Genomic DNA, 25,669 nt, shown 5'->3' on the forward strand with positions numbered 1-25,669 from the left:
CATGGCAACATTGACTGCTGTTAGCAGCTGACCATGGCATGTCTCTTGTTCCATCCATTATATCCATCACATCTCAAGATATTTCAGCTCTGCGCAGAAAAGGCCAGTCTGCTCTTAAAGTGAGGGAGTCACGCTGAAAATTCAAGCATTGATTAACCTGGGCACATGAGTCCATTTAACATGAATGCTTCACATGCCATCTCAATGGCAACCTTTGTCGCCTTTGCTGTTACTTTCCCTGGCTGGGTGCTCATGCAGGTGATCGAGGGATGTGAAACAGAATATTACTACTATTCTACTTAAAACAAAGTGCTGGAGAAACTCAGCATGAGTGCAGGCAGAGACAGCATTACTTTTTCGAGGCCCATGTCTCTTTTTCTAATAAGAAACACCAAAGAGGACCCCTTGCAATCACTAATCTGCTGCCATGATATGGGTTTTGCTTCCTGCAGCATTTTGTAACTGATATCTAAGATTACTAAGAGATCTTGATCAATTGGGTCAATGGGCAGATGGAGTTTAATTTGGATAAATGTAAGGTATCACATTTTGGTAAAACAATCAAGGGCAGGACTTATACAATGAAAAATAGGGCCTTGGGTAACATTGTAGAACAGAGAGACCTAGAGATTTAGGTACATAATTCTTTGAAGTTTGCATCACAGATAGACAGGGCAGTTAAGAAGGTATTTAGCACAGTTGCCTGCATTGCTTAGACCTTTGAGTAAAGGAGTTGGGATGTTTTGTTGAGGTTGTACAAGATGTTGGTGAAGCCTCTTCTGGAGGACTGTGTCCAGTTCTGATTGCCCTATTATAAGAAAGGGAAGGTTCTATGACTCTATGTGGCAATGCTTATGCTAGCTCCCATAACGTAAGATATAGACATGAATAATGTGATAGTGAAGGATTCAACAGATACTTCTTACAACTCCTAATCTAAAATGATATCATGGACATAGGCAATTCAGATCTGGGCTAATAGCAACCTTTCGATTCCAAACTGCAGCATGCTTCCATTGGCATGTCATGCTTCATGTTGCCCCTGTTAAGATGGAGTCTGAGAGCTATATACCTTGGATCTATTCAGCTATGCAAACACAGTCAAGTACATTTTAATAATTCTGTCCACCCACTGTAAGAATACATCCTTGAGTACTCTGGTATCCATTAGGAACTGCACCATCCAAATAGTATCCTAAAAGTCATGAGCTTTGCTAAATGGCTGGACAGGTAGAGATGCTTTGCATCTAATTTGGAAAATTATCTGGTTCCAGGATCTGGTGTGTGTTGGCATCTTTTGTGAACAGCTCTTAAGTGAAAACTTGATGCATGTGCTGCAGCCATAGCAATCTTTGTCATGGCTGACCCCTTGAATGATACTTCACTCCATCTCACTCAGTTATACTCATGCCTTCTCCTGAATGTGCATGCTGTATGTTGTGATGCAATATTGCATCACTCTTAAACTGCCAATCATGTTGAAATGGTCTGGGTACAGCTGGTTAGATCACTGATTCATTCCATTGCATTAATCCTGGTCCATTCCACCAAAGTGGGTGTTGTTCGAATTCTCGTGTATTACAACTACACTGAGATATGTGCATATTTGTAGTTCTGACACTGGTGAAACTTTAGTAGCTACTAGTTGGAAGTTTACAGGTAGCCAAGATGACTTTACATATTAACCCTTCAGTGTGATTTAGCCAGAATTGGTGATCTGTTATGATCTGAGCGACAGTTTCTGTTAAGTTTTATTATGAAGCTCCAATTCCTGACGCACGTGCCTTTCAGAATGCATAATGGTAATATGTTAGCACTGGCTCCTGCGTAGATCCTAGATTTTAGGGTATATTGACCTGCCTTTCCAGAACATATGATGTCATTGACCATAAAGTCTTCTGATCACCCTACACTGTTAACATGATATGTGAGGTTAACAGTATGAAAAGGTAGGTCATCTTCTGAAATGTGTCTTTTGTTCAGTTGACTGTGTGTTTTATCAATGTGCTTTTATTTTCTTGCAGCCCATGTTGTGATGGTATCAAATGTAAAGAACCACTTGACTGGATTTAGGATGAGTGTGATCAGCCACATCTGTGACAGATTTTATTGGTTTGGAGCACTTTGCTGACCATATCAATGTTGTTGGCTGCAACTATAGCACGTAATTGTTGTTGGCCTGTCACTATATCATCATGGCTTGCATTCATCTTCAAGCAATAAGTCAATGATATTGCCCCCTTTTGTGCTCAACAGTCCTTCAAATCTTAAAATCAATGCAGAAATGAGATGCTTTGAAGTGAGTCTTTCTGAGAAATCAGGCCTATACCTTTTGGATGTGCCATCTGGTGAAAAAAAACTTGTCATTAGATTCTTGCAGTTTTTTTTGACTCAAGTTGGAATCCGTTAATCCTGAAGACAGTTTTTACCTTGAACTATTCTCAGAGCACCTTCTAGAACTCTTGATCATCCATAGGAAAACCAGATGTATTCATTGGGTGAAACCCTTCCTTGTTGATGGCTGGAAAGTTCTTCATAAATCCTTTCCAGGGATTATTTACTGCTTAATCAGTGCAACAAAACTGCACACATTGCTTGAATAGCTGTATATCAGCAAAGATATCATTAGCTGTTCAATCCATTAATAAGTGTTTAATTTTGTTTTATTGAAGGGTTTTTAATAAAATAAGTCTAGGGTTTGCTTGGTCTGTCCTCTTGTTTTGTTTTCTTGCATTTTATTTTCCCTTTTATGCTTGTGTTTCACTCAATTTATCACTATTGCCTTTCCTGGACCTGACTCACTTTGGACAGTTCCTTTAAGAAATAGGGGCCTTTCGTAGCAGGTCTCTGCTCAATGGTATTGATGACAAATAAGGAATGTTGATGACACAGAAACTTACCTCTGTCTGAGTGCTGAATTGAAGAGACAAAATGGCGGAGCAAACTCATCAAAGACAGGAAGGCCTCCTTAGTTTAGGAAAGTGCATTTTAGTGTTTTCAAATCTGTACTTTGTTCAGGGAGCCCTGTATTTAACCTGTGAGAAGCCTTTGATAACCTATTGTTAACTGTCAATTCTGTAAACAGGTGCATTTACTTTAAAGAAAGACAGCCTCTAGCTTTACAGAACTTATATTTTAAGCAGGAAGCCTTCAGGCTATTTAATTTGCAGGTTCTACTCACTGAAATTAATGCTCTTAGCTTTTTTAATGCTTTGAAATCCAGTGTTGGTGTCTAGCTGATATTAGATGATTTTTCCAAGTGTCTACCACTGAGAACTTGTACTCTTCTATAACGGTCTATAACGGGGAAGGTTACTTACTACAATGTGACAGCATAGTGTGGGCTTTGTCCAGCTGAAGGTTTTCTAGCTCTTACTGTAATATTTGTGCTTGCTCCCATAGCATAAGAACAGGATGTGAGTAACATGGTTCAATAGGCATTATTACATGGTTTATGATTGTATTATAATTACAGGTGCTTCAGTGCCTAGACTAATATTAAGCTATTTGATTACAAATAGTGGCTTGCTTTCCTCAGTGTGCCATAATTTAAGGAGCTCCAGATAAGATGGAGTCCAGGACCTTTTCAACTTCAGGCTAGATGCCAAAATATGATGATGACAATCATGATGTCAACTAAAGGTACACTGTTTATTAGTTGTGAGACTAACAATCAATGACAGCATTGAGTCTTCTCCCTATCCACAGATTCTGGTAGACCTGGTGAGTTTCCCTAATATTATTTAAAATATCCAGCATCGGCAGTATTTTGCCTTTATTATTATTGTCATTGAATGGGATACTCTGTGATGGAAAACTGTCCACTTGTCTGGATGGGTACAGCCCCAACAACACTCAAGGATCTTGACGCCATCCAGGATAAAGCAACTCACATAATTGGTACTGATCCACCATCTTCAACAATCACTCCTTTCACCACCAATGCAGCAACAACAATTTATCAAGATTATTAAAACAGTACCTTCCAAAGCTATGACTTCCATCTGACAACAACGGTGGCAGATACATAGGAACACTCAAGTTCTACTTCAAACTACACACCATCCATACTTGCTACCAGACTGCCGTTCAAAATTCTAGCAGTCGCTTTGAAACAACACTGTTTCTCCTCAGCCCCATTGACTGTAGCAGGTCAAGAAGATAGCTCACCACCACCTTCTCTAGATTGATCAGGGAAGGACAATAAATGTGGACTTAATCAATAAAGTCCACTTCCCATGAAAGGATTTTTTAAAAAAAAAGACTGAATCCACAATGTCACAGCAACCAAATTCCAAAATCTCCATAACAATCCGAGAGAAGACATTCTCCTCAACTCAGTCTTAAAATGAGTGGCCCTTTAGACTCTCACAGACATGAACTCTCAGCATCTGCCCTGTCAAACTCTCTCAGAAATATCTCAAGCTTCAATAAGATTGCCTCTCCTTCCTCTTCTTTCCTTTAGAAGCCCAATATATACAGTTTCTCATCATCAGACAATCCTTTATTTCAGCACCAAGTTAGTCAAATTTCATTCCCTCCAAGTGAATCTTCCCTTTGACATGGAGACTAAAGCTTCACAGAGTACTTCAACATAGTCTGACCTAAGCCCAATACAAATCTACTCCTTAATTTAGTCCCACCCCTATCCGCTTTCAACAGGGACCTCATTAGGTCCACACACCCCACCAACCACTCCTCCACACCTGGTACATTTTCCTGTGGCAGCAGGAGGTGCGACATCTGCCCCAGAGTCTCCCCTTTTACCTCCGTCCATGGCCCCAAAGAATCATTCCACATCTGGCAGAGAGTCACCTGCATTTCCTCTAACCTCACTTACTGCATCCGTTGCTCCCAATGTGGTCTCCTCTACATTGAAGAGACCAAGCGCAAACTTGAGGTCCATGTGCTCCAATCAACCCCACCTCCTGGTTGCCAGCCATTTCAACTCCTCTTCCCACTTCCCCGTCGACATATCCATCTTAGGCCTCCTCCACCATCAAAATAAGGCCACACGCAAACTGGAGGAAGAACACCTCATCTTTCGCCTCGGGAGCTTACAACCATACAGCCTTAACATATAATTCACCAGTTTCCAAATCTCCCCATCCCCCACCTCATCCCAGGACCAGCCCTCCCTCTCTGCCCCTCTCCCTTGACCACTCCTAACCTGTCCATCTTCTTTCCCACCTATCTGCTCCACCCTTCCCACTGACCAATCGCAATCACCTCCTACCTGCATCCACCCTTCACTATCACACTAATCTTTCCCCCAGCCCCATCCCCCTTATGTCTATTTATTTCTCAGCCCCCTTCCCCCTCCCCCAGTACTGATGAAAGGTTCTGATCTGAAGTGTTGACTCCCCTGCTCCTCTGAGGCTGTTTGACCTGCTGTGCTTTTTCCAGCTCCACACTTTATCGACTCCCCTAGATTTAAAGGCCCAACATTTCTACTGACATTCTAACTTATAGCTGTTTTCGGATAATTTGATATTTTTCTGATGCAGTGATCATCGTCGTAGCCTGGTTCACTTCCTTATTTCACACATTCGCTTTACTGGCCCTGGTTCTTCGCTCTCTTCCTTTCTTACATGTTACCTCATTTTTATATTATCTGGAAGATTGTGGTCAGCTTTTACATAAACATCAGTGAATCTCTTTTCACTTGTCCCAAAAGTTGTTGCTGTACTCTCCTATTATTCTTTTTCTCTGACGTTGAGGCCTTGAGGATCAAAATGCTTCGACACAGTTATTTGTCCCCCCTTCATCTCCAACCATGCCTCTGACGTTGGCTTTATCCAACTCTCGAACTGGGCCACAATCAATATGACATACTCAGCCCTCATCCCACAAACATCTTACATTTTTACCAAGAATAACCCATTCCATTCCCAAAAATCATCCATTCTGGCCAAAATCCAAATCAATGTATTAAGCATCTCCCACTTCACATTTATTTTCAGGCACTGTCGTTGTTTTTCCTTTATCCAGTTTTAATGAAGATGAATTGCTAAGAAAGCTGTATCACTAAGGAAATTTGTTGTTTCAATGAAGATTTTTTAAAAATACATTCCTATTTGCTCTTTCATTGATGTTCTTAATTCTTGTTAATTAAAGCCAAAATCATTCTCTATGTTTCAGAATTATCCTCCAATTTGTTCTGAAAAGTATTTCAAACGTTAAAATGTTTTAAACTGAAGAAATGCATTGGGTGGAATGTCCCCAGCCTCTAAACGATATAAGCAAAGGTGAGAAAATTGGGAAAATACACTAAGGAATAATAAGATTCTCAACATTGAAAAACTGTCCATTTTCCACGTAAGCTGGTGAACATCAAGTGGCCTATCTGCATGCATTAACACTTCATCATTATCTATTTCTTTTTCATTTATGCAGGTTGTTATTCTCTCAGGCACCATTATCATCATTGGTGGTCCCTCGCAGATGAGGATGACTCTCTTCCACTCTCAGGGTGAGTCGTACAGACCAATATGGCTTCCACAGGATCTGTTACAAGTGGGGCAGATGGTGGTCATGGGAAGGAGATGGGTGGGGCATTGATGTGGCAGCATGCTTCTTTCCCTGTTTGCGCCCCGCATCTGGTTTTTCCCAACAGCAAGTCGCTAGGTGCTCAACATCTTCTCTTATGCTTCTCCTCCCCTTTGGACCATCTTGGGCCAGTGATTCCCAGGTGTCTGTAGGAATGCCGCACTTAGCCAGTGAGGCCTTGAGGGTATCACTGAAGTACTTCTTCTGTCCAGCTGGGGCTCTCCTGCCATTTCAGAGCTGGGAGTAGAGCACCCACTTGGGGTGTCTTATGTCGGTCATAGCCAATCAAGGGTGTTCAGTGACTCAACGTTGGAAATGTTGGCCTGGTAAAGGATGCTGGTATTATTGCTTCTTTTTTCCCAGCGGATTTGCAGGATCTTGCACAGACAACATTGGGGCAGTAGTGCTCCAGCACCTTAAGGTGTGGACAGTCCACGTCTCAAAGCTATACAGGAGGGCAGGAACCACCAGCGCTCTGTAAACCAAGAGCTTGATGTTGGATTTGATGTTGTTGTGTTAGAACATCCTTTTCCTCAGGCAGCTAAACGCTGTGCTAGCACTCTAAAGGTGCTGGTGATAGTCTGGAGTAAACCCTCTGAGTTTGCCTACATGCAAACACCGTCTGTGTACTGCAGCTCGATGTCACCAGTTGGGGTGACTTTGGTTTTGGCTTGAAGGTGGCGGATGTTGAATAACTTCCCACTGGTTCTGTAGGTTAGCTCCACTTGTCGATAGTGTGGTGAAGCACTGCAGTGAGGTAGATTAAGGACATTGTCGGGGCGATGACACAGCCCTGCTTGACACCAGTCCAAATGGAGAGGGATGGGGTGGTGGTGGAGCTATTTGTCATGGCAAATGACTCCCAGGCACCAGGGAGAAACTAGATGGCACCAATTCACAACTTGAAAGTCAGAGAGGTTACCTCCCGGCAGCTACAACCCACCAGCACCTTCGCCTGGCACCCACATCATTGAGCATTCCTCAATATTCCAGGGCTGTCTTTCCAGCAGCATCTTTAACTGCTGGACTCACAGACTTAAAGACTTTGTGCATTGCTAATTATTTGAAGATAAACTCACAGCTTACTGTGTGGAATCCTTCTTTCTTCTCCTCAGATGGTGGTTTCTTCTTGTAGATCTGAAGATTTCTTCAGGAGGTGCCCACCACTGCCACTATATTATCATAATGAGAAATCCTCACTGGTGTTCACCACCTTATGCTATGGTGAGTGGAAGCTTACCAAGGCCTGAGCGACAAGGCCTATGGCAATGTTTGTGGCAGACTCACCGGATAAGTCTGGCGAAGCCTATCTCGACATTATGCCAAACGATGCAACACATTCCTCACTAGGCCGAGGCAACTTGCCAGTAAAAAGGGATTATAACTTGTTAAGCACTTTATTAATGGCCCAACTCACCTCATTAAGAGTCAGCTTTTAATCTTAATGAATGCGCCAAACACGCTAGAAGTTGTGAATTGTTGACCTGGCAGTCAGGGCGGGTACCTGGCAACCTTAACACGATGCTTGTTTCAAAGGACTCCCATGTTGGACACCAGGCACCAACATCGAGTTATACAGCATGAAAACAGACCCTTCAGTCGAACCAGTCCATGCCTAACAAAATCGCAAACTAAACTAGTCCCACAAAGCTTCTCCTGTCCCATATCCCTCTAAACCTTGTAATCGTATGCACAAATATCACTTCCTCAGGAAATTCGTTCCACACATGATCCACTCTCTGTGTAAAATTTGCCCCTCGTGTTTTTTTATAAATCTCTCTCTTCTTACCTTAAAAATGTGCTCCCCCATCCTTCAGAGAAGACACCTACCATTAATTCTATCTATACCTCTCGATATTTTATAAACTTCTATAAGGTCACCTCCTATGCTCTAATGGAAAAAGTCCCAGCCTGTCCAGCCTTTCTTTATATCCAAACCTTCCGTACCTGGCAGCATCCTGGTAAATCTCTTCTGGACTCTGTACAGTTTAATAATATCCTTCCTATAACTGGCGACCAGACCTGGACACACTAATCCAGAAGCGTCGTTGCCAATTTCTCAAGACACACTTCATGGATGCCATTTACATGCACCATTATCAGTCATTGGCACATGTCAAATGCCACTCTCTAAGAATCCTCATGGCACATCTCTAATCACAGTATCCATTTGCACTTCAATGTTACAACGTGGACTGTACTGACAATCACAATGTTAACTACAGCGAGGGAACTGTGAACTCAGGGACCCACTCCCAGCTCACGGACTGTGCCAGGCCTATCTTTAGGCTGTTCTTTTGTTCACTTACTGTTTTCATGCTCACTGATTCCAAGTCCACCTCACAGCATCCTTACCTTTCACTGCTTCGCCCTTTTGTACTTTGCTCCCTCAGCTGGAGATACCAGGCTCATCTTTCTTCTATCTTGTCTTGCCATTTAGCACAAACTCAAGGGCAGAAAGCTTGTCACGGGTATCAGGGTGCCTCGGTCATGTCAAAGGAGACAGTCTCTAGATTAGTGGTGCTGGAAGAGCACAGCAGTTCAGGCAGCGTTCGAGGAACAGTACTCGGATGTGCTCCTCCAGCACCACTAATCCAGAATCTGGTTTCCAGCATATGCAGTCATTGTTTTTACCCTCAAAGGAGACAGTGTTTGGTAAGGAACTCCCAGCACAGTAAGTTAAGATGAGCTTCCATTACCAGTCCAGGACATCTACAGGTAAAGCCACTTCAGGTAGTCAGGTGCTCTCAGGGTAATGGGTATGGAGCCAAATGTCAGGCCTTCTTGGACCAGACTGGCAAGGTCTGGTTTCATAGCCTCAACTGCCAGTCGTAGGGGAAAGAGGAATTCCACCCCTTGGCATCACGCCATTGAGGAGGTACTTCAAGTTACTGTCTGCAAGTGGGGTGCCAGATTTCTCTTGTCTGCCATGCCTGGGGCAAATAACAAGGAAGGTCCAGACCGACAAGACATGCCTGGGTGCACATGGATAGATAGCATTGGTGCCAGGAGTGATGGGCAATTCTGAGATATCCCAGCAGTGGCAACTTGCTCCAGGGAGTGTGTTGAAGAATGTGGTGCTGGAAAAGCATAGCCAGTCAGGCAGTATCCAAGGAACAGGAGAATCAACATTTCGAGCATAAGTTCTCCATCAGGAATCAGCTAATCTATACATCTTTGGACTGTGGGAGGAAACCTGAGCACCTGGAGGAAACCTATGCAGACATGGGGAGAATGTACAAACTCCACAACTTTCCAAGGATGGAATTGAACCTGGGTCTCTGGAACCAACTGACTCAGATTTCCTCCCACAGTCCGAAGATGTGGAGATTAGGTGATTCCTGATGAAGAGCTTATGCTCGAAACATCGATTCTCCTGCTCTTCTGATACTGCCTGATCAGCTGTGCTTTTCCAGCACCACACTCTCGACTCTGATCTCCAGCACCTGCAGTCTCCACTATCTTCTGCTCCAGGAACAGTGCATGGCAATTTGGGGCTAGAATAAGATGAAAGAGGTACCATAGAGCAGGGTAGCTTAAGTAATGAGATATGTTTGGTAAGATTCAGTGAGAAACCCCAAACAATTGGAAAAAAAGACCATCCAAAATCTTAGATCTGGCTCTAATTGTCTAAGCCATAATTTGATGTTTCAGGTATATTCACAGCCATCATCCTTATTGGCAACATTTGGGTATGGATACCCAGACAAATTCTACAGGAGAACTGAGATTCAATTTTAAACTAACAGTATAGATTAATTATATAGAACTCATTATCCAATGACATTACAACTAAGATACATGACAATCAGGTATGGGACACTAAGCTTGGTTCATGAGTAAATACACAGTACTCTGACTGAAAAATACCAGTGCACACAACTCAGAAACAATGACCAAACAACTCTAGTTAGGTCCTCCCAAAAAACAGTCCTTTTAATTCTGATGGGTGAAATGTCTCATAATGTCAGTTAACCCTTTCAAATAAATGTAACATGGTGGCTCAGTGGTAAGCACTGTTGCTTCACAGCTCCAAGGACCCAGGTTCAAGTCCAGTCTTGAAACGTTGTGGAGTTTGTACATTCTCCCTATATCTGCATGGATTTCCTCTAGGTGCTCAGGTTTCCTTCCACCATCCAAATATATGTAGATTAGGTGAATTGGCCATGGTAATATGTGCATAGTGTGCAGGCTAAGTAGATTGGGCATGGGAAATGCAGGGTTTTGGGGACAGGGTAGGGTGTATGTCTGAATGGGATGCTCTTCAGAGGGCTGATATGAACCTGATGGGCCAAATGGCCTCTTTCCATACTGTAGGGATTCTACGATACTAACTTACACAACACTCATCTGTTTATAACAAAATTGAGAGACAGGCATCTAGAATAGTAAGACAGTGAAATAATTGGAGTGAGGAAAGTAACTATTCCTTCAAAGGCTTTTTAAATAAAAAAATCTGCTAAAAGATTTTCTTGGGTCTGTAACAGTAAAGCTCAAAGATGTTGACATTTGATGCTCTTGCTTTAGTAGAACAAGATTAGGTCCTGAGTGATGAAGTAAGAGGTGCTATCCATGGAAGAATTAGAACGGTGCAGCTTGGCCCTTAGAGATGAAGTTCTGTCTGAAAGCTAGGAAAACATTAATTGCAAAACAGGTATTGACACATCTAGAGATATAACCATGTGTTAAGCAGAGCACAATTCCACTCCAATCAAACAAGGAGGCTGAGAAGAGGGGAACTGATTCACCCCACCTCACCTGATCAAAAACATGCAAAAATTGAACAGTGGCAATACTGTGGGTCATTACATTCCCAGAGTTTGACTAGGATAATATTAGAGTAAAGGATCTTTAGCGGCCTCATCAATAACTTCTCCTCCATCATAAGGTGGGGATGTTCGCCAATGACTGTGGAATGTTCAGCGCCATTCACAACTCCTCAGATACTGAAGCAGTCTGTGTTCAAATGCAACAAGATCTGGACAATATCCAGGCTTGAGCTGACAAGTAGCAAGTAACATTTGTGCCATATAAATGCCAGGCTATGACCCTCACCTACAACAGAAAATCTAACCACCTCCCTTTGATATTCAATGGTGTTACCATCAATGAATTCCTCAATATTAACATCCTAAGAGGTACCATTGAACAGAACCTAACTGGACTCCACATATAAATACAGTGGCCACAAGCGCAGGCCAGAGGCTAGGAATACTGTGGTAAATAACTCACCTCCTGACTCCCCAAAGCCTGTCCACACTGCAAGGCACAAGTCAGGAGTGTGATGGAATACTCCCCACTTGCCTGGATGGATGCAGCTCCAACAACCAAGAAGCTTGACACCATCCAGGCCAAAGTAGCCGCTTGATTGGCACCACATTCACAAATATCCATTCCCTCAACCACTGGTGCTCAGTAGCTGCAGTGTGTACTACTAACAAGCACTGCAGAAACTCAACAAATATCCTTGGACAGCACATTCCAAATCCATGACCATTTACATCAAAAAGGACAAGGGCAGCAGATAAAAGGGGAGCACCAACACCTTCAAGTTCCCATCCAAGCCATTTTTCCTATCCTGACTTGGAAATATATCACTGTTCCTTCACTGTTATCGGGTCAAATTCCTGGAATCCGCCCCTACCAGTATTGTGGACTGGAGCAGTTCAAGAAGGCAGCTCACCATAACCTTCTCAAGGGCAACTAGGGATGGACTATCAATGTTGGTCAGACAGCAATGTCCATATCCCACAAAATGATTATTTTTTAAAAAAAAGCATGGTGGAAGAATTTCTAAAATACTTTCAGAACAATTTCCTTTACGCATTTTTTTTACTGGTGAACAAAGAAGGGATCATCTGGCTTAGAACAATCATCAAATCATAACATTTAGACTAGTAATGGAAAAGAGTAGGAACTATCTAACATAGAAAGTCTAAACTGGAAGGAAGTCATAGTAGTGGGATTGGATCGAGTAAAGGCAAACTGCAAATAGAGACAGACAGGAAATCTGTAACAGAACAATGGATGCTCTTTAAGAATATTTTAACTACATTCCAACAACCATTAAAGGTAAATGCAACAAACATAGAGTTCCTTAGATGATGAGGGAAATAGACGTATGTTGAAACAATAAAGGAGAGTATATATTTAATGTCAGCTGAATATTGCAAAGGAGGATCACATCAAATAGGTTAAGAGTGAAGTTGAGGAGGAAAGTAAATCTGGCAAAGAGTGAGCATGAGAATGGACTGACAATATAAACAAAATCAATAATAATCTACCAGTATGCCTGTAGACAGCCAATGATGAGAGGTGTGAGTGGTTCCGATTCTGAACAAAGAACGTAATAAGTGTTGGGGCGAAGACGGAATACTTAATGAGACCTTTGCATTGAAGTTTCCAAAGGAAGAAAAGGAAGAAAAATCTAACCAAGATATTGCTAGAATTTGAGATGGTCAATACAATCATTATTGTGAAAATTGAGATGGAGAAAGTATTGGTAAATCTGGTTATGCTTAGAGTACAGATTTCCCTGGTCCATGTGGTTTGCATCCCATGTTGCTAAGGGAAGTGGAGGTGGAGATAATGGAAGGGTTTTTCATAGTAAGTGGATCTTCCCCAGGTTTGGTGGGAGGTGCCATGGGATTAGAGAGTGACAAATGTCATTCAAGCAAGTGTGCGGTAGCAATCACATATTAATTAGTTTCACATCCGTGATGGAGAAGGTTTTGTAATCTGGAATCAGGGAAGGAAGGTTCGAGTTAATTGTGGAAATCAGCATGAATCTGTAAAAGGCAGGTTGTGCTTAACTAATCCAGTTAAAGCTTTTGAAGTCACAGTGAAGGTTGAAGGAATTGTGGTGAATGTTGTCCACATGGCCTTTAAGGAAATACTTGACAAAGTGTCACATGAAGAATGAGTCAACAAAAAATGTGGCTTATGGAATTAGAGAGTCAGTGCTCAGTGGAATTAAAAAAAAAGCTTACAGAAAGAGAGGAATGAATCATGAGAAATGTTTGATTTTCAGACTGAAGGATAGTATGTTAGGTTTGAATAAGGAAGACAAGAAAACTCTTTGCCCATTAGTTGATAGTACAAATACTAGGTGATGCAGGTTAAAAAATCTGACCAACTGTGTGAGGGAGAATCTAGACTTGGGACTAGTAAAATCAAAATCAGATCAATTGTTTCAAAAGAAAATTGAAATAACACTTGAAGGAAATAAATCTATAGGGGTCTGGATATTGAGTAGGAGAATAGAACTAACTGGACTGCTCTTGGGTAGTCAGCATGAACTCCAAAGGACTAAATGACCTCTTTAGGTGCTGAAATGACCATGAATCCATGTCATGTCAGTATTGCTCAATGTACATATCTACAAGGGAGTAAGAGAGGAAGCGGTCCCAGTGATGGGTGAATGTGGGAAATGGGTTAAAGGATCTGCCATTGAGTATAGTAAAGGTAGCGGGGTGGAGAAGTTGGGAGGTTCCTGACCAAAAGAACTTGACATGGAAACTGAGACGGTTGAAAGAAAACTCATCACTCTGAACTTAAAATTCATTAAGGTGGCAGCATACGTAGATAAAGCTAAGGCTTTTGGTGAGGGATAATATAGGGTCAGAGAAAGGGATATCAGAGAATCTCATGAATGCACAGCAATGGGAAACTTTTGATGAAGGGACAGGAGAGGAGGGAAGAATCCGGAGTAATGCCGATAACGATGACCTGTTGAGGCATGTAATCCCTCATACCAGAACAACAAATAATAAGAAAAACTTTGTTAAAGCTACCTTCGAACTCTGAGAATGCAAAAATTCAAGAAAACAGCTCAGCACCTGATGAAGGGCTTTTGTCCGAAACATCAAATCTCCTGCTCCTCGGATGCTGCCTGACCTGCTCTGCTTTTCCGGCACCGCACTCTCGACACTCATCTCCAGCATCTGCAGTCCTCACTTTTGCCTCCTTTTCAAGAACAATTAGGAATTGGCAATAAATGTTGGCCTTGCAGTACATTCTCAGAATATATTAAATAGAAATACTGAAAGACTATTTTTTGTTGGAAGGACTTGTTGCTCATACTGCAGTAACTGGAAATTTTCAAGTTACCTGCGATGTGTTTTGACACCATATGGCATTGTTGTGTATATGGCAAACCTCAAATGACAATTAAAGAGTGCTCTCACGACATGCAATCTGAAGTGGAGTCTGGGGAAAAAGGAACATTAGTTTGTGTCTTTGGTTCCAAACCATACTATTCGTATGATGAGCACCGGGAAGTACTCTGCATGGGTTTCATGTGTACTGCACTGAGTGCCTACAAAAATAAACTCACATTGGATTTACTTCAGTCAGTATTGTTATTTGATCACGTTGTCCCTCACACCAACATCGATCTTGAGAAATCATTTGTCTTGTATGCAGAGTGGGTTCTGGCCATAGTATCGCTGACACAATGATAATGTGGTGTAAATGAGCTAATGTTTGTCCTATGCTGCATGCATACAAAATACAAAACATCATTAGATGTTCAACCATGATTCCTCTACATTTCTATAATTGAGGTTTTCACTGGCAATTGCTCATTCTGCCTCTGGAGACTGTGCAGTGTAATTCCCGCGTCCAAAAATTAGGTTTTGAATGTTCATATTCACTTGCTTCCAGTAATGTGAGCATCAGTGCCAAAACAGCATTTACTGCCCATTATTAGTTATCTTTGAGAGAATGGTGAAGGATCTATTCTTTGAACTCAGATAATGAAGATACTCACATTGGCGAGACAGAGGTCTAGACGTTTTGCCTAGTGACCATTCGGGTGGCATGGATGTGGGAGGAACTGTCAAAGTGGACTAGGCCAATTTGCTACAGATAGGGCACACTGCAGGGCTGGTTAGAGTAGGTGGTGGAAAGGGCCACTTAACAGGATAAATTATACGTCTTGGATGGTGTTGAGCATCTTGAGGCTGCACTCATGCAGAGTATTCAACCACAATTCTGAAGTGTGTTGAGAATGTACAGGAGCAATACCCTTGAACTTATAACTAATACATGCTGGTTCCTCAATGGAAAAATTGTAGGAAAGATTTTACAGCTGTAACTAAAATTTTACTTCTCTGATGTAGAGACCTGATCATCTAACGTTTGTAAAGAGCCAGAAGTACCTATAATGCAATCTCAAATCGGGGCTGAATGGGTCCACTTGGTGAAATATATGAGCACATGGCATGGTAACTGGCCACTCAGCCCAAGTGTCAATGTTGTAATGCGTATGAACCTCTGCCCAGCCTCGTTCCCCTCACCAACATAAGTTCTATTCATTTCTCCCTTATACCCTTCCCTAGTTGCTTCTTATGCAAACATGCAAATTGTCACAAACTATTCTTCATCGTCACAGGTTTAATTGCTCTCTTGGGGAAAAAAAAGATTTATTACTGGCTATCTTGTAAATATTGCCCCTTATCCTAGTCTTGGAGAAGAATCTTCTCTATGACACTTCAATCGAACTCCTTCGTAACCTTGATTACTTCTGTCAGGGCCTTCATCAGCCATATATTTTCTAAGGTAAACAAGAAGCTGTGTTTGTTTCACAACTTTCTTCAGTATCTCTAGATCCTTTAATAAAATTAAAACCAGAGCTGTCTGCAAACTACCATCACACTCTTGCACAACTCTCTATCAAGTGTTTTATCAAAACATTGCTGAGTGAATTCATGTCACATTCTGCAAAGTTTTATCGATGGCATGAAGGCTTGGAATTACCATGACCGCACACAGCCCTGATGTATCTAATAAAATATAACAGAACACATTCTGTTCGAATATATTACCATTTCTATACACAAAAAAGTAGCACAGATCATGGTATTGATGAACACAAATATCACCGCAAAGAAGTTTAGATTAAAACTTGAGCAATGAAGCATGTAGCATCACCTCATCTGTAGTTTATCATTCATATATGCTCACCTCTAGACATTTCATATAAAAAGTGTTTGATTCATGGGTGAAATACACGAGCATTCAATGCGCAATTGGCAATGAACAAACTATAATAAAACAGCTTCTACATATTGCTGACAGGAATAATATAGTTTGTACCAACATAAATATGCGTTATATGTACCAATTACCAAAAAATGTCCTTGCTGTGTACATCTTATCATATTGCAAGACTGGAATTTTATATTCATCATGAATTAAGACAAGTGTCATTGCTTGAATTTTTACATTCATGATGGAATATTTATGCTTAAGCTGCTAAAATTCGGGAAGAGGTCAACAGAGACAATGGGATCTTGTCAGAATACTATTCAAAACACCCAACAGGCATCCACAAACTATTTTTTCAGAACCAAAACTTCATTTCTTTCAACCCATTACAAAAGCTTGCATCCAATACACTGCCTAATTTTCATGAACAGCAAACACAGCTAATCCATTAGAGTGGTCCACAGGGAACTGATTGATAGTTCTGCAACTGACAGTTTGAGTGAGGTAATAGCCATGGTGTCCATTTTCAAAGAGACGATGATATATTTGGATTGTGCAAGGTTTCATGTCAATCTATTCATAGCTAATAATACGTTAAAACAATTATAATTAGGTTAAACTTTGGGAATTCATTGAACAGCTAAATTTGACTTTAATGAGGCAGCAGGTTTGTCTAATATTTCTGTTATAAATGAGGATGACCCAGGTTCTAGTTGCATGCTGTTTTTAAATAACACATTGCAGAAGTAAAACACTTAGGAGGGCCCTTCAATTGCTTCCATCAATGATTCCTGCCCTTGTGTTCCTTAGTTCAATCCAAACGAATTTACATTTTTAAGTTAAATTTCATTCACTCTGTTATGCTTAGTTCTTTCCTTTGCTATCCCTGTTCCTTTTCCTCTTGATGCATATTATTTCAGAAGATTTGATTCTACGCACTGGTCACTTTGCAACTGCATTTCTATAAGGCTGTTAGATCAGCTAGACTGCTTTTTGTTTGTGCTTTTAATTCATCTGTTTTATTGCAAATGTCTCAGACATTTACACCTACTGGTTCAAGTCCTTGTTTTACCCCTGGCTCCTTGAGCCTGGTCTTCAAAATGTGGCCTCCTGCACTTCCCAATTTCAGTCTGGGGCTGGGCTAGATAGGGAATTTGGCCAGGCAAACGAGGAACAACAGAGGAGGTTTCCAGTTCCTGAGGTAGGCTCGGCAAAACATGTTGCGAGAGGGCTCTAGCACAGTATTCAAAGCACAAAAAATAGAGATTTAAACATCCTTCCTGCTTGCATCCCCTGACTCCCCTCATTCTCCATGCCAACTGAAAGCCCTGTACCTACCTGCAATGCCCACGCATCCTCCATGATAACCCATGCCCAAACCCAGTTATAGTCCTTCATACCACCAGTGCCAAACTATACCCTGTGCTCATCCCCTCGTTACTCCTATAATAACTCTTACCTAATTTTTCATCCCCTATAGCCTCTCTATGTTCATCTATGCATCTCCAATTCTACCTTAATTTGGCCCATGAGTGCCTATCCATTGCACAAAGCACTTCATACCCCATGCCCCAAATTATTGCCACAAATCTTTACTGCCCCTTGCCAACTCAATACCAACTCATACTCACCACCTTTTGTACTTCCCTCTGTATGCCAACATACCTATTATCCAAAACAGGAGGTAACCCCAGACAGAAACTAAGGATCTCCATATCTATGATGCCACTTTTCAATTAAAACACTTTAAGACAATAAACTCAATAATTGAAATTCCTTCAACTAATGCCTTATGAAAACAAGCATTTCACTTCAATGCTCAATCTCTCTTGGCAACAAACATTATGATTCTTTAAGTAGCTGGAGCTCTCCAACAAAGAACAACTTGAGAGTCAACCCATTGTGAAAATTATAGGTATATTTCAGAGCGCTGTTCCTGTGCTTCCAAATAAAGCTGTTGGACTATAAACTGGTGTTGTGATTTTTACCTTTCAAGAGTGTGGTGCTGGAAAAGCACAGCAGGTCAGGCAGCATTTGAGGAGCAGGAAGATTGACATTTTGGGCACAAGCCCTTCAATTCCTGATGAAACGTTGATTCTCCAGCTCCTCAGATGTTGCCTGACCTGCTGTGCTTTTCTAGCACTACATTCTCAACTCTGATCTCCAGCATCTGCAGTATTCACTTTCTCCTGATGATTTTTAACTTTGCCCACTCCAGTCCAAAACCGCCTCCTCCATATTGTGAAGATTATAGTTTGGGCAATCAGTCAGGCAGCACAAATCCTATGGTGGCTTACATCAACAGACACTCTCAAATGCCTGGCACTTTAGTTTTAACTGCTTCAGTATCTGAGGAGTCATAAATAGTAATGGGCATTGCACAGTCAACTAAAATCCCCTCTTCTGAACTTGATGATGGAAGGAAGGTCATTAATTATTGAGTTTAACACACTAACCTGAGTAACTCCTACAGCTATGTCCTGGTACTGCAAGGATTGCCTTCCAATAACCACAACTGATTTGCTTTGTTGTAGGTGGGATTCTGATGTTCTACCTGGTCTAGCCTATCTGTGACTCCAAGTATATAGTAATGTAGGGAACTCTGAACAACTGTCTGGACAATAAATGCTGGGATGGGCAATAACTGCTGGCCTGGCCAGTGATGTCCTCATCCCGTGAATGAAGTTAAAAATATTTATATTACACACCACACTCCTTCACTGCCACTGGGCCAAAAACCTTCAACTTCCTTCACCACCAATGCGTAGTAGTGGCAGTGTGTACCTTCTATAAGATTCACTGCAGTAACATACCCCAAAGGTCCTACACAGCATCTCCAAACCTGCGACATCTACCACCTAGAACAACAAGGGCAGCAGAAGCTAACACAGAGGTTATAAATGGGAACACCACTATCTTCAGACCATGCTCCAACCTGACTGCAAATGTATTATCAAGGTGACTGAGTCAGACACCTGCAAATTAGCTTTGTAATGACACTGTAGGTGTATCTACACTGTAGCAACTGCAGGGGTTGAAGAAAGCACCTCACGCTCATCTTCTCAATGACATTAAATTCGAGCCTAGTCAGTGATGCCCATGTCCCAGAAATGACTTTTGAAAGAAAAAAGAACTTATGCACTTGTTATACACAAGAATGCCTAATCTCACAATCCCAAAAGGTGCGTTCCCTCTGCCTGTCCCAGAGCTGTCCAGCTCCAAAGGGGAACCTTACCTCGCCAACAGAGTGCCAGAGATGCTCAAAAGGAACACAATGAGAACAGACCCCCTGGTCCCATCCTCACATCCAGCGTCTACAGCCAAGAACTTCAAAATCAAGTTTGCAGAACAGGCTTAAAGGGTTGAATTGCCCACTCCCGTTCCTACTGGGTTCAGCTGATCAATCATGTGTGCAGGTGGCTCCAGGAACCAGACTTATGAACACTGGGAGCCATGCCAATCCCATGAAAATGAGAGGTCTTGGGACTTAGGACTCCTGACTTCTACCTGCATTTTGACTGCCATGGGGAGGTTGACTGTCACGGTGAAATCCGGGCCAATGCCTTTAGATTTAGCTTTTCTAGTTTTCACTGATGCCAACTTTTATTTCCCCATGAATGCCCTATGACTTTTGATAACCTCATTGTCCCTGCTTGATTTGCTCTGTGCATTTCTGTTTACATCAAACTGCCCCTCTGTTCTTTACATTTCTCTTGCCGGGTTTCAGATTTTCCTTTGCTGAATCTTCCCACCGCCACCATCCTCCAGTCTCCCAATTATGGCAACTCATTGCCAACTCTCACAAGCAGCTAATCTAACCTGGTTCTTTGGTGGAGGGACAAACGTTGGCCAGGACACTGAAGAGAACTCCCTAACTCTTCAAATACATTCCTATCATAGGATCTCTAAAGTGTGGAAGTAGGCCATTCAGACCATCAAGTCCACACACACACCGTCTAAACCTGTATCCCACCCAGACCCACCACTTCCCTGTAACCCTGCATTTTCCATGGTTAATCCACCTTGCTTGCACATCCCTGGACACTATGGGTCATTTAGCATGGCCAATCCACCTAAACATGCACAGCTTTGCATTGGGGGAGGAAGCTGGAGGAAACCCACACAGACACGGGGAGAATGTGCAAACTCCACACAGACAGTCTTCGGAGGCTGAAATCGAACCCAGATCCCTGGCAGCCGTGACACACCACTAAGCCACTGTGCTACCCCTTCAAATCTAATTGAGTGAGCAGACAGGACCTTGTTTTGAATCTTGTCCAAAAGATGGCACCTCCAACAGTGTAGCCTTTCTTCAATATTGCACTGACTCATTGGTTTTCACAAAATCTCAAATGGTCCCAGTGCAGAAGGAAGCCTGTTGAACTACTAACACATGCCCAGTTAGAATCAGTATTGTGCACATTATCCTAACCTGAATGGACCCCAGATCACTGGTTAAATATGCTGTTTGCCAAAAGAAACATCTGGATATTATACTCCAGTACTCTTCTACGTCAATAACCATATATGTGAAAGTCCAAACCACCTGCTCAAAATGACATGTTGTTTTTTAGTGCTGTGCTAGCATGACTCAGAGCTGTCGTGAAGTAAATGGTACATCTGTTATACATTATGTAACTTGACAGACTCACATTTACATCTTCATATCAAGCTTACAGTCCAGGCAGTACATTAACAATAACCGCCAAATTCTGTGAGCTCAATGGCAGACTTTCCTATGTAAATCAGAATATATTTAATCCACCTGCAGGACATTGGAGCATTAGAAAAGATGCATGATCTCCAGTATCCTTGCCTATTGCTATTTCATTAGGAGAAAGTGAGGGCTGCAGATGCTGGAGATCAGAGTCAAAAAGTGTGGTACTGGAAAAGCATAGGGGCCAGGCAACATCCAAGGAATGATATTCCTGATGAACCACTTATGCCTAAAACATCGACTCTCCACCTCCTCAGATGCTGCCTGACTGGATTAGTGGTGCTGGAAGAGCACAGTAGTTCAGGCAGCATCCAAGGAGCAGCGAAGTCAACGTTTCGGGCAAAAGCCATTCATCAGGAAGGGTTTTTGCCCAAAATGTTGATTTCGCTGCTCCTTGGATGCTGCCTGAACTGCTGTGCTCTTCCAGCACCACTAATCCAGAATCTGGTTTCCAGCATCTGCAACCATTGTTTTTACCTTGCTGCCTGGCTGGCTGTGCTTTTCCAGCATGACACCTTTTGACTGTTGCTCTTTCATTGTTTGTCTCAGGATGGTGCTCACGACAACCGTGTTAGAAGACCATGAAAGAGACACACCTGATATAGAAGATGAACACAAAACAGGCAGTTCTCAATAGGTATGTCAAAGGAAGTTAGGGAGGAAATAATTTTCATTTGGATAACACAGATGAAAGCCCCGGGCCTTTCCTGACCACTTTATATCCAAGTGGTGTGCAGTCACTTTTGGTAAGGAAGGATGACCACCGATTTGAGCACAACAAAGTCCGACAAACAGCAATGAATTAATGATCAATGAATCCATTTGTGTGACATATGTCTGGGCACCAGACCTCCCTTGCTATTCTTTAAACTGATGTCATAGGATATCTTTTCCAACCATCTGACGGAGCAGCAGTTGTCAACATCTTGTCATCTGAAAGACAGTACAGCGCTCTCTCAATGCTATACTGAAGTGTCAGTTTGAACTATGTATTCACAGTCTCCGATATAGGACTTAAATCACAATGTTCTGTGGCAGAGGTATCAGACTGCCTTTTCACTTAAGTGATGTAGCTGAACAAATTGGCAATGTTGACTAAAGCAACTTCATTGTTACATAGAAGCAATATTTCAAAAAATCTATTCACAGTGTAAAAATATTTGAAGCTTTGTAAAACAAAAAAAAACTCCAATCTGTATCTCCCAGGATATTAGGTATTAATTCAAGCATCAGCTGGAAAATACAAATGATAAACCAAATGTTGGGATCTCAACTCAGCTCCAAGAAAGTGCTTGATAAATATTTAATCATGTTGGCGCTGATTATTTTTCTTCACAAAAATTGCAACTTGCGGAAGTGACGAAAGGCAGACCAAAACCAAAGGGATTAAAAATTAATCTGGGGAAAAATGTCATCGTACAAACAATTGCATGAATGTGCCCTGTACAGTCTCAGCAGGTCATTGCTAAAAAGGAAGGTAAGGCAAGATCAAAACATATGGCAGAACAGTGGGGGTTTTCAATTAGAAAACAAGGATGTATATTTACGTAGCATCCTTAATGCAAAAAAAAGACTCCCAAGTTGCTTCACAGAATCATTACAAAACAAAAAATGACATAGAGCGATCTAAGGGGATATTGGTTCAGAACCTGTATAGAGCAATGACTTCAAGGAAGAAAATGAGGTAGAGAAATTGAGCAGGGCAGAGAGGATTTATTAGAGCTTGAGATTCAAGGAACTGAGGATGCAGCCACCAATGGATAAGTTAAATCAGGTATGCAGGCAGAGGCCAGATTTAGATAAGCTTAGGTTTAGATTAGATTCCCTACAGTGTGGTAACAGGCCAATTGGCCCAACAAGTCCACACCGACCCTGTGAAGAGTAACTCATCCAGACCCATTTCCCTCTGACACTAGCACAATGGGAAATTTAGCATGACCAATTCATCTAACCTGTACAGTGCTTTTGGACTATGGGAGGAAACCACAGCACCTGGAGGAAACCCACACAGACACAGGGCGAATGCGCAAGCTCAATACAGACAGTCGCCAGAGGCTGGATTTGAACCCGGTCCCTGGTACTGTGAGGCAATAGAGCTAACCCCGAGCCACCGTGCCACCCCTTTCTTTTGTGGATGACAACAGAAAATCTTGGAGAATTGTGGAACTAGAGGAGATTCCGAACATAGTAATAGAGACAGAGCCAGTTGAGTCGCCAGAGCTAACATAATGGAGGGGAAACCTCGAAAGGCCTACATCTCATCTTTGTTTCAGCCTCTGGCCACAATAATAGGCTCCATGCAATCTGAATCTAGTTTGCAATTATAATATTCTGCCAAACTAAAGAGAACAATTGGATATTTCTGGGGGGAGGGGAGAAAAAGTGATTAGAATTTTCTCATCATGGCAGAAAGGAGGTCTCCCTTCAGAACACAATCCAGGAACTTCACTGCCAAATGACTGCTCGAATTTATATAGTGTTCATTTGTCTGCTCCCAAATAGAGATTTATCTGATCACTAAATTTATTTATTTTTGGTCAGTGGTTATTCAGACAACCGCAAGTAGCAAGTTTAACTAAATGAATGGAATTCTTGGTATCAGTTATCATCAAACATTTTTGATGAGTTGAACTACAAAATCCCAACAAACCATTCAGGTTAGGTAATATTGATAAACTGTACTGATCGTCCATTTGTTCAGTTCTTTACAAGTTACTATTTAACAAATGAAAGTGGATAAATAATTGAAAACCAAGTGCTGCTTGGGGAAAGGATAACTAGACTGAGAATAACAGGACAACTCTTCCTGATGGCTAGTACAGGCAGTATGGGCTGAAAAGCCTATCTCTGTGCTGGCTGATATCATCATAAATGTAGAACTGTGTGTGTGTGTCTGTCTGTCAGACTGCCATCCTTTTAACTTCCAAACTCAGCAAGAATGGAACTGACTTGTCCAATTTAAGTGAGTCGCAGATCCCTTAATTGTTGCTATCGAGGAGGGCAGTCTCTCCAAATCCTGATACATTGGAAACCTCTCTTTTGTTTTGATAGTTACCTTTCTAGCTAGCGGCCCTTTCCCCCACCACAACTCTCAGCCCTCCACAAACCCCAAGACTAACTTTGGACGGGCAGCTAGCCAAATGAAAACAGTCAGACACCTACATTGCAGAAATCGTGCCCTCTCATTGGGACAAAATTTAAATGCAAGGCAAGTTAGCCAGCAAAAGAAGTGTGATCGCCGTGCCACAGTGGAGCTCAGGCTGGTGACCCCACCGTGCCCTCGTTTTGCACCCCACTCTCTGTAAAAAGAGAGAACTGGAATCTGCTGTGAATTTCTGCAAATAAATCTAGTTTCTAGTGCGCGAATTCCGGATTCGTGAGGCAGTGTATTCTCTCTGTAGAAGACACTAAACAAGATTCGCTGGGATTATGACAAAGACACAAAGCTTTAAACTGGTTGGGAGCGTCAACGCACGACATTTCTATGTAAACATCAATGCTGGAGTGCTAGCGGGACACAGCTCGGGATTTAAAACAGGACAACGAGAGAGCTTTGCTCAGACTGAACTGGACCAACATGAACATGTGGGTGTATTCACAAAGTAAGGGGAAGGCTGTGAGGAGCAGACAGCCGCGCTATAATCACCCACTGGACCACACCGGTGAAGCCGGGTCACACAGAGAGTGATAAATCTGATTGCTTAGAATAAGGAATTTCTAAAACATGAGGCATTCGACGGGGCGATCCCCCCAGCCCAGGTTCTCACCTATCTTTGCCAGCGATGCTAACATGATCCATAGTGTAATTTCAAACGGGACCTGGATGTGATGATAGTCCAGGGAGAAGACCTTCAGCCTGTCTGTGCTGACACTCTGATTCCCCTCCGCCTCCGGCTGGATGGCTTTGCTCTCCGGCTGGTTGGAGGTGACCGAGCTCCAGCGATGGCTGTGGTTGCCGAGCCGCTCGGCCGCTTTCGGGTCCGAGATAGTTTCAGCAAAGAAAGAGCCCGGTGAAAAAAGTTCCAACAGCAGGATGCCGACCCAGACACTGCAACGGGACATGGTGAGCGGAGCGCCGTGTAGTCTGTGCTCACTCCAGCACCGCACCCTGTCAGACTGATCTCAATGCACAGACTAGACCTGCCTTAAAGCTGAAGTGTCTCTTGTGTTTTTTTTTCTCTTTCTAAAGATGCTTTGATTGCAGATTATTTTCCCCGCTCGATTGTCTTGAAGGTCTTAGTGTTTTTTTTTCTATTGTTGTTGCTGTTCCTCGTCTTCCTTCCTAAGCTGCACTGAAGTGTAGGCAGTGGGGAATGACAGATTATTCGACCATGGGGTGGCTCTCACACCCTGTGTCCGCTCTGCAAGTTTACCGCCAAAGAAGACCAGCAGATACACGGGAACACCACTATC

At 42.3% G+C, this 25,669-nt stretch overlaps 1 protein-coding gene across 1 annotated transcript in view; it reads right to left on the reverse strand.

Annotated features, from left to right (window-relative positions):
* LOC132820057 (sodium/hydrogen exchanger 2-like) overlaps positions 1–25,318 on the reverse strand; it is a 160,899-nt gene extending 135,581 nt beyond the window's left edge. The window contains exon 1 of the mRNA XM_060831976.1: positions 25,024–25,318. Within this exon, the coding sequence (XP_060687959.1) occupies positions 25,024–25,318 (295 nt within the window). The remainder of the gene's footprint in view (positions 1–25,023) is intronic.
* Between the last annotated feature and the right edge of the window lie 351 nt (positions 25,319–25,669).

Source organism: Hemiscyllium ocellatum, chromosome 11, assembly GCF_020745735.1.
Source record: "Hemiscyllium ocellatum isolate sHemOce1 chromosome 11, sHemOce1.pat.X.cur, whole genome shotgun sequence".
Classification (NCBI taxonomy): Eukaryota; Metazoa; Chordata; class Chondrichthyes; order Orectolobiformes; family Hemiscylliidae; genus Hemiscyllium; species Hemiscyllium ocellatum.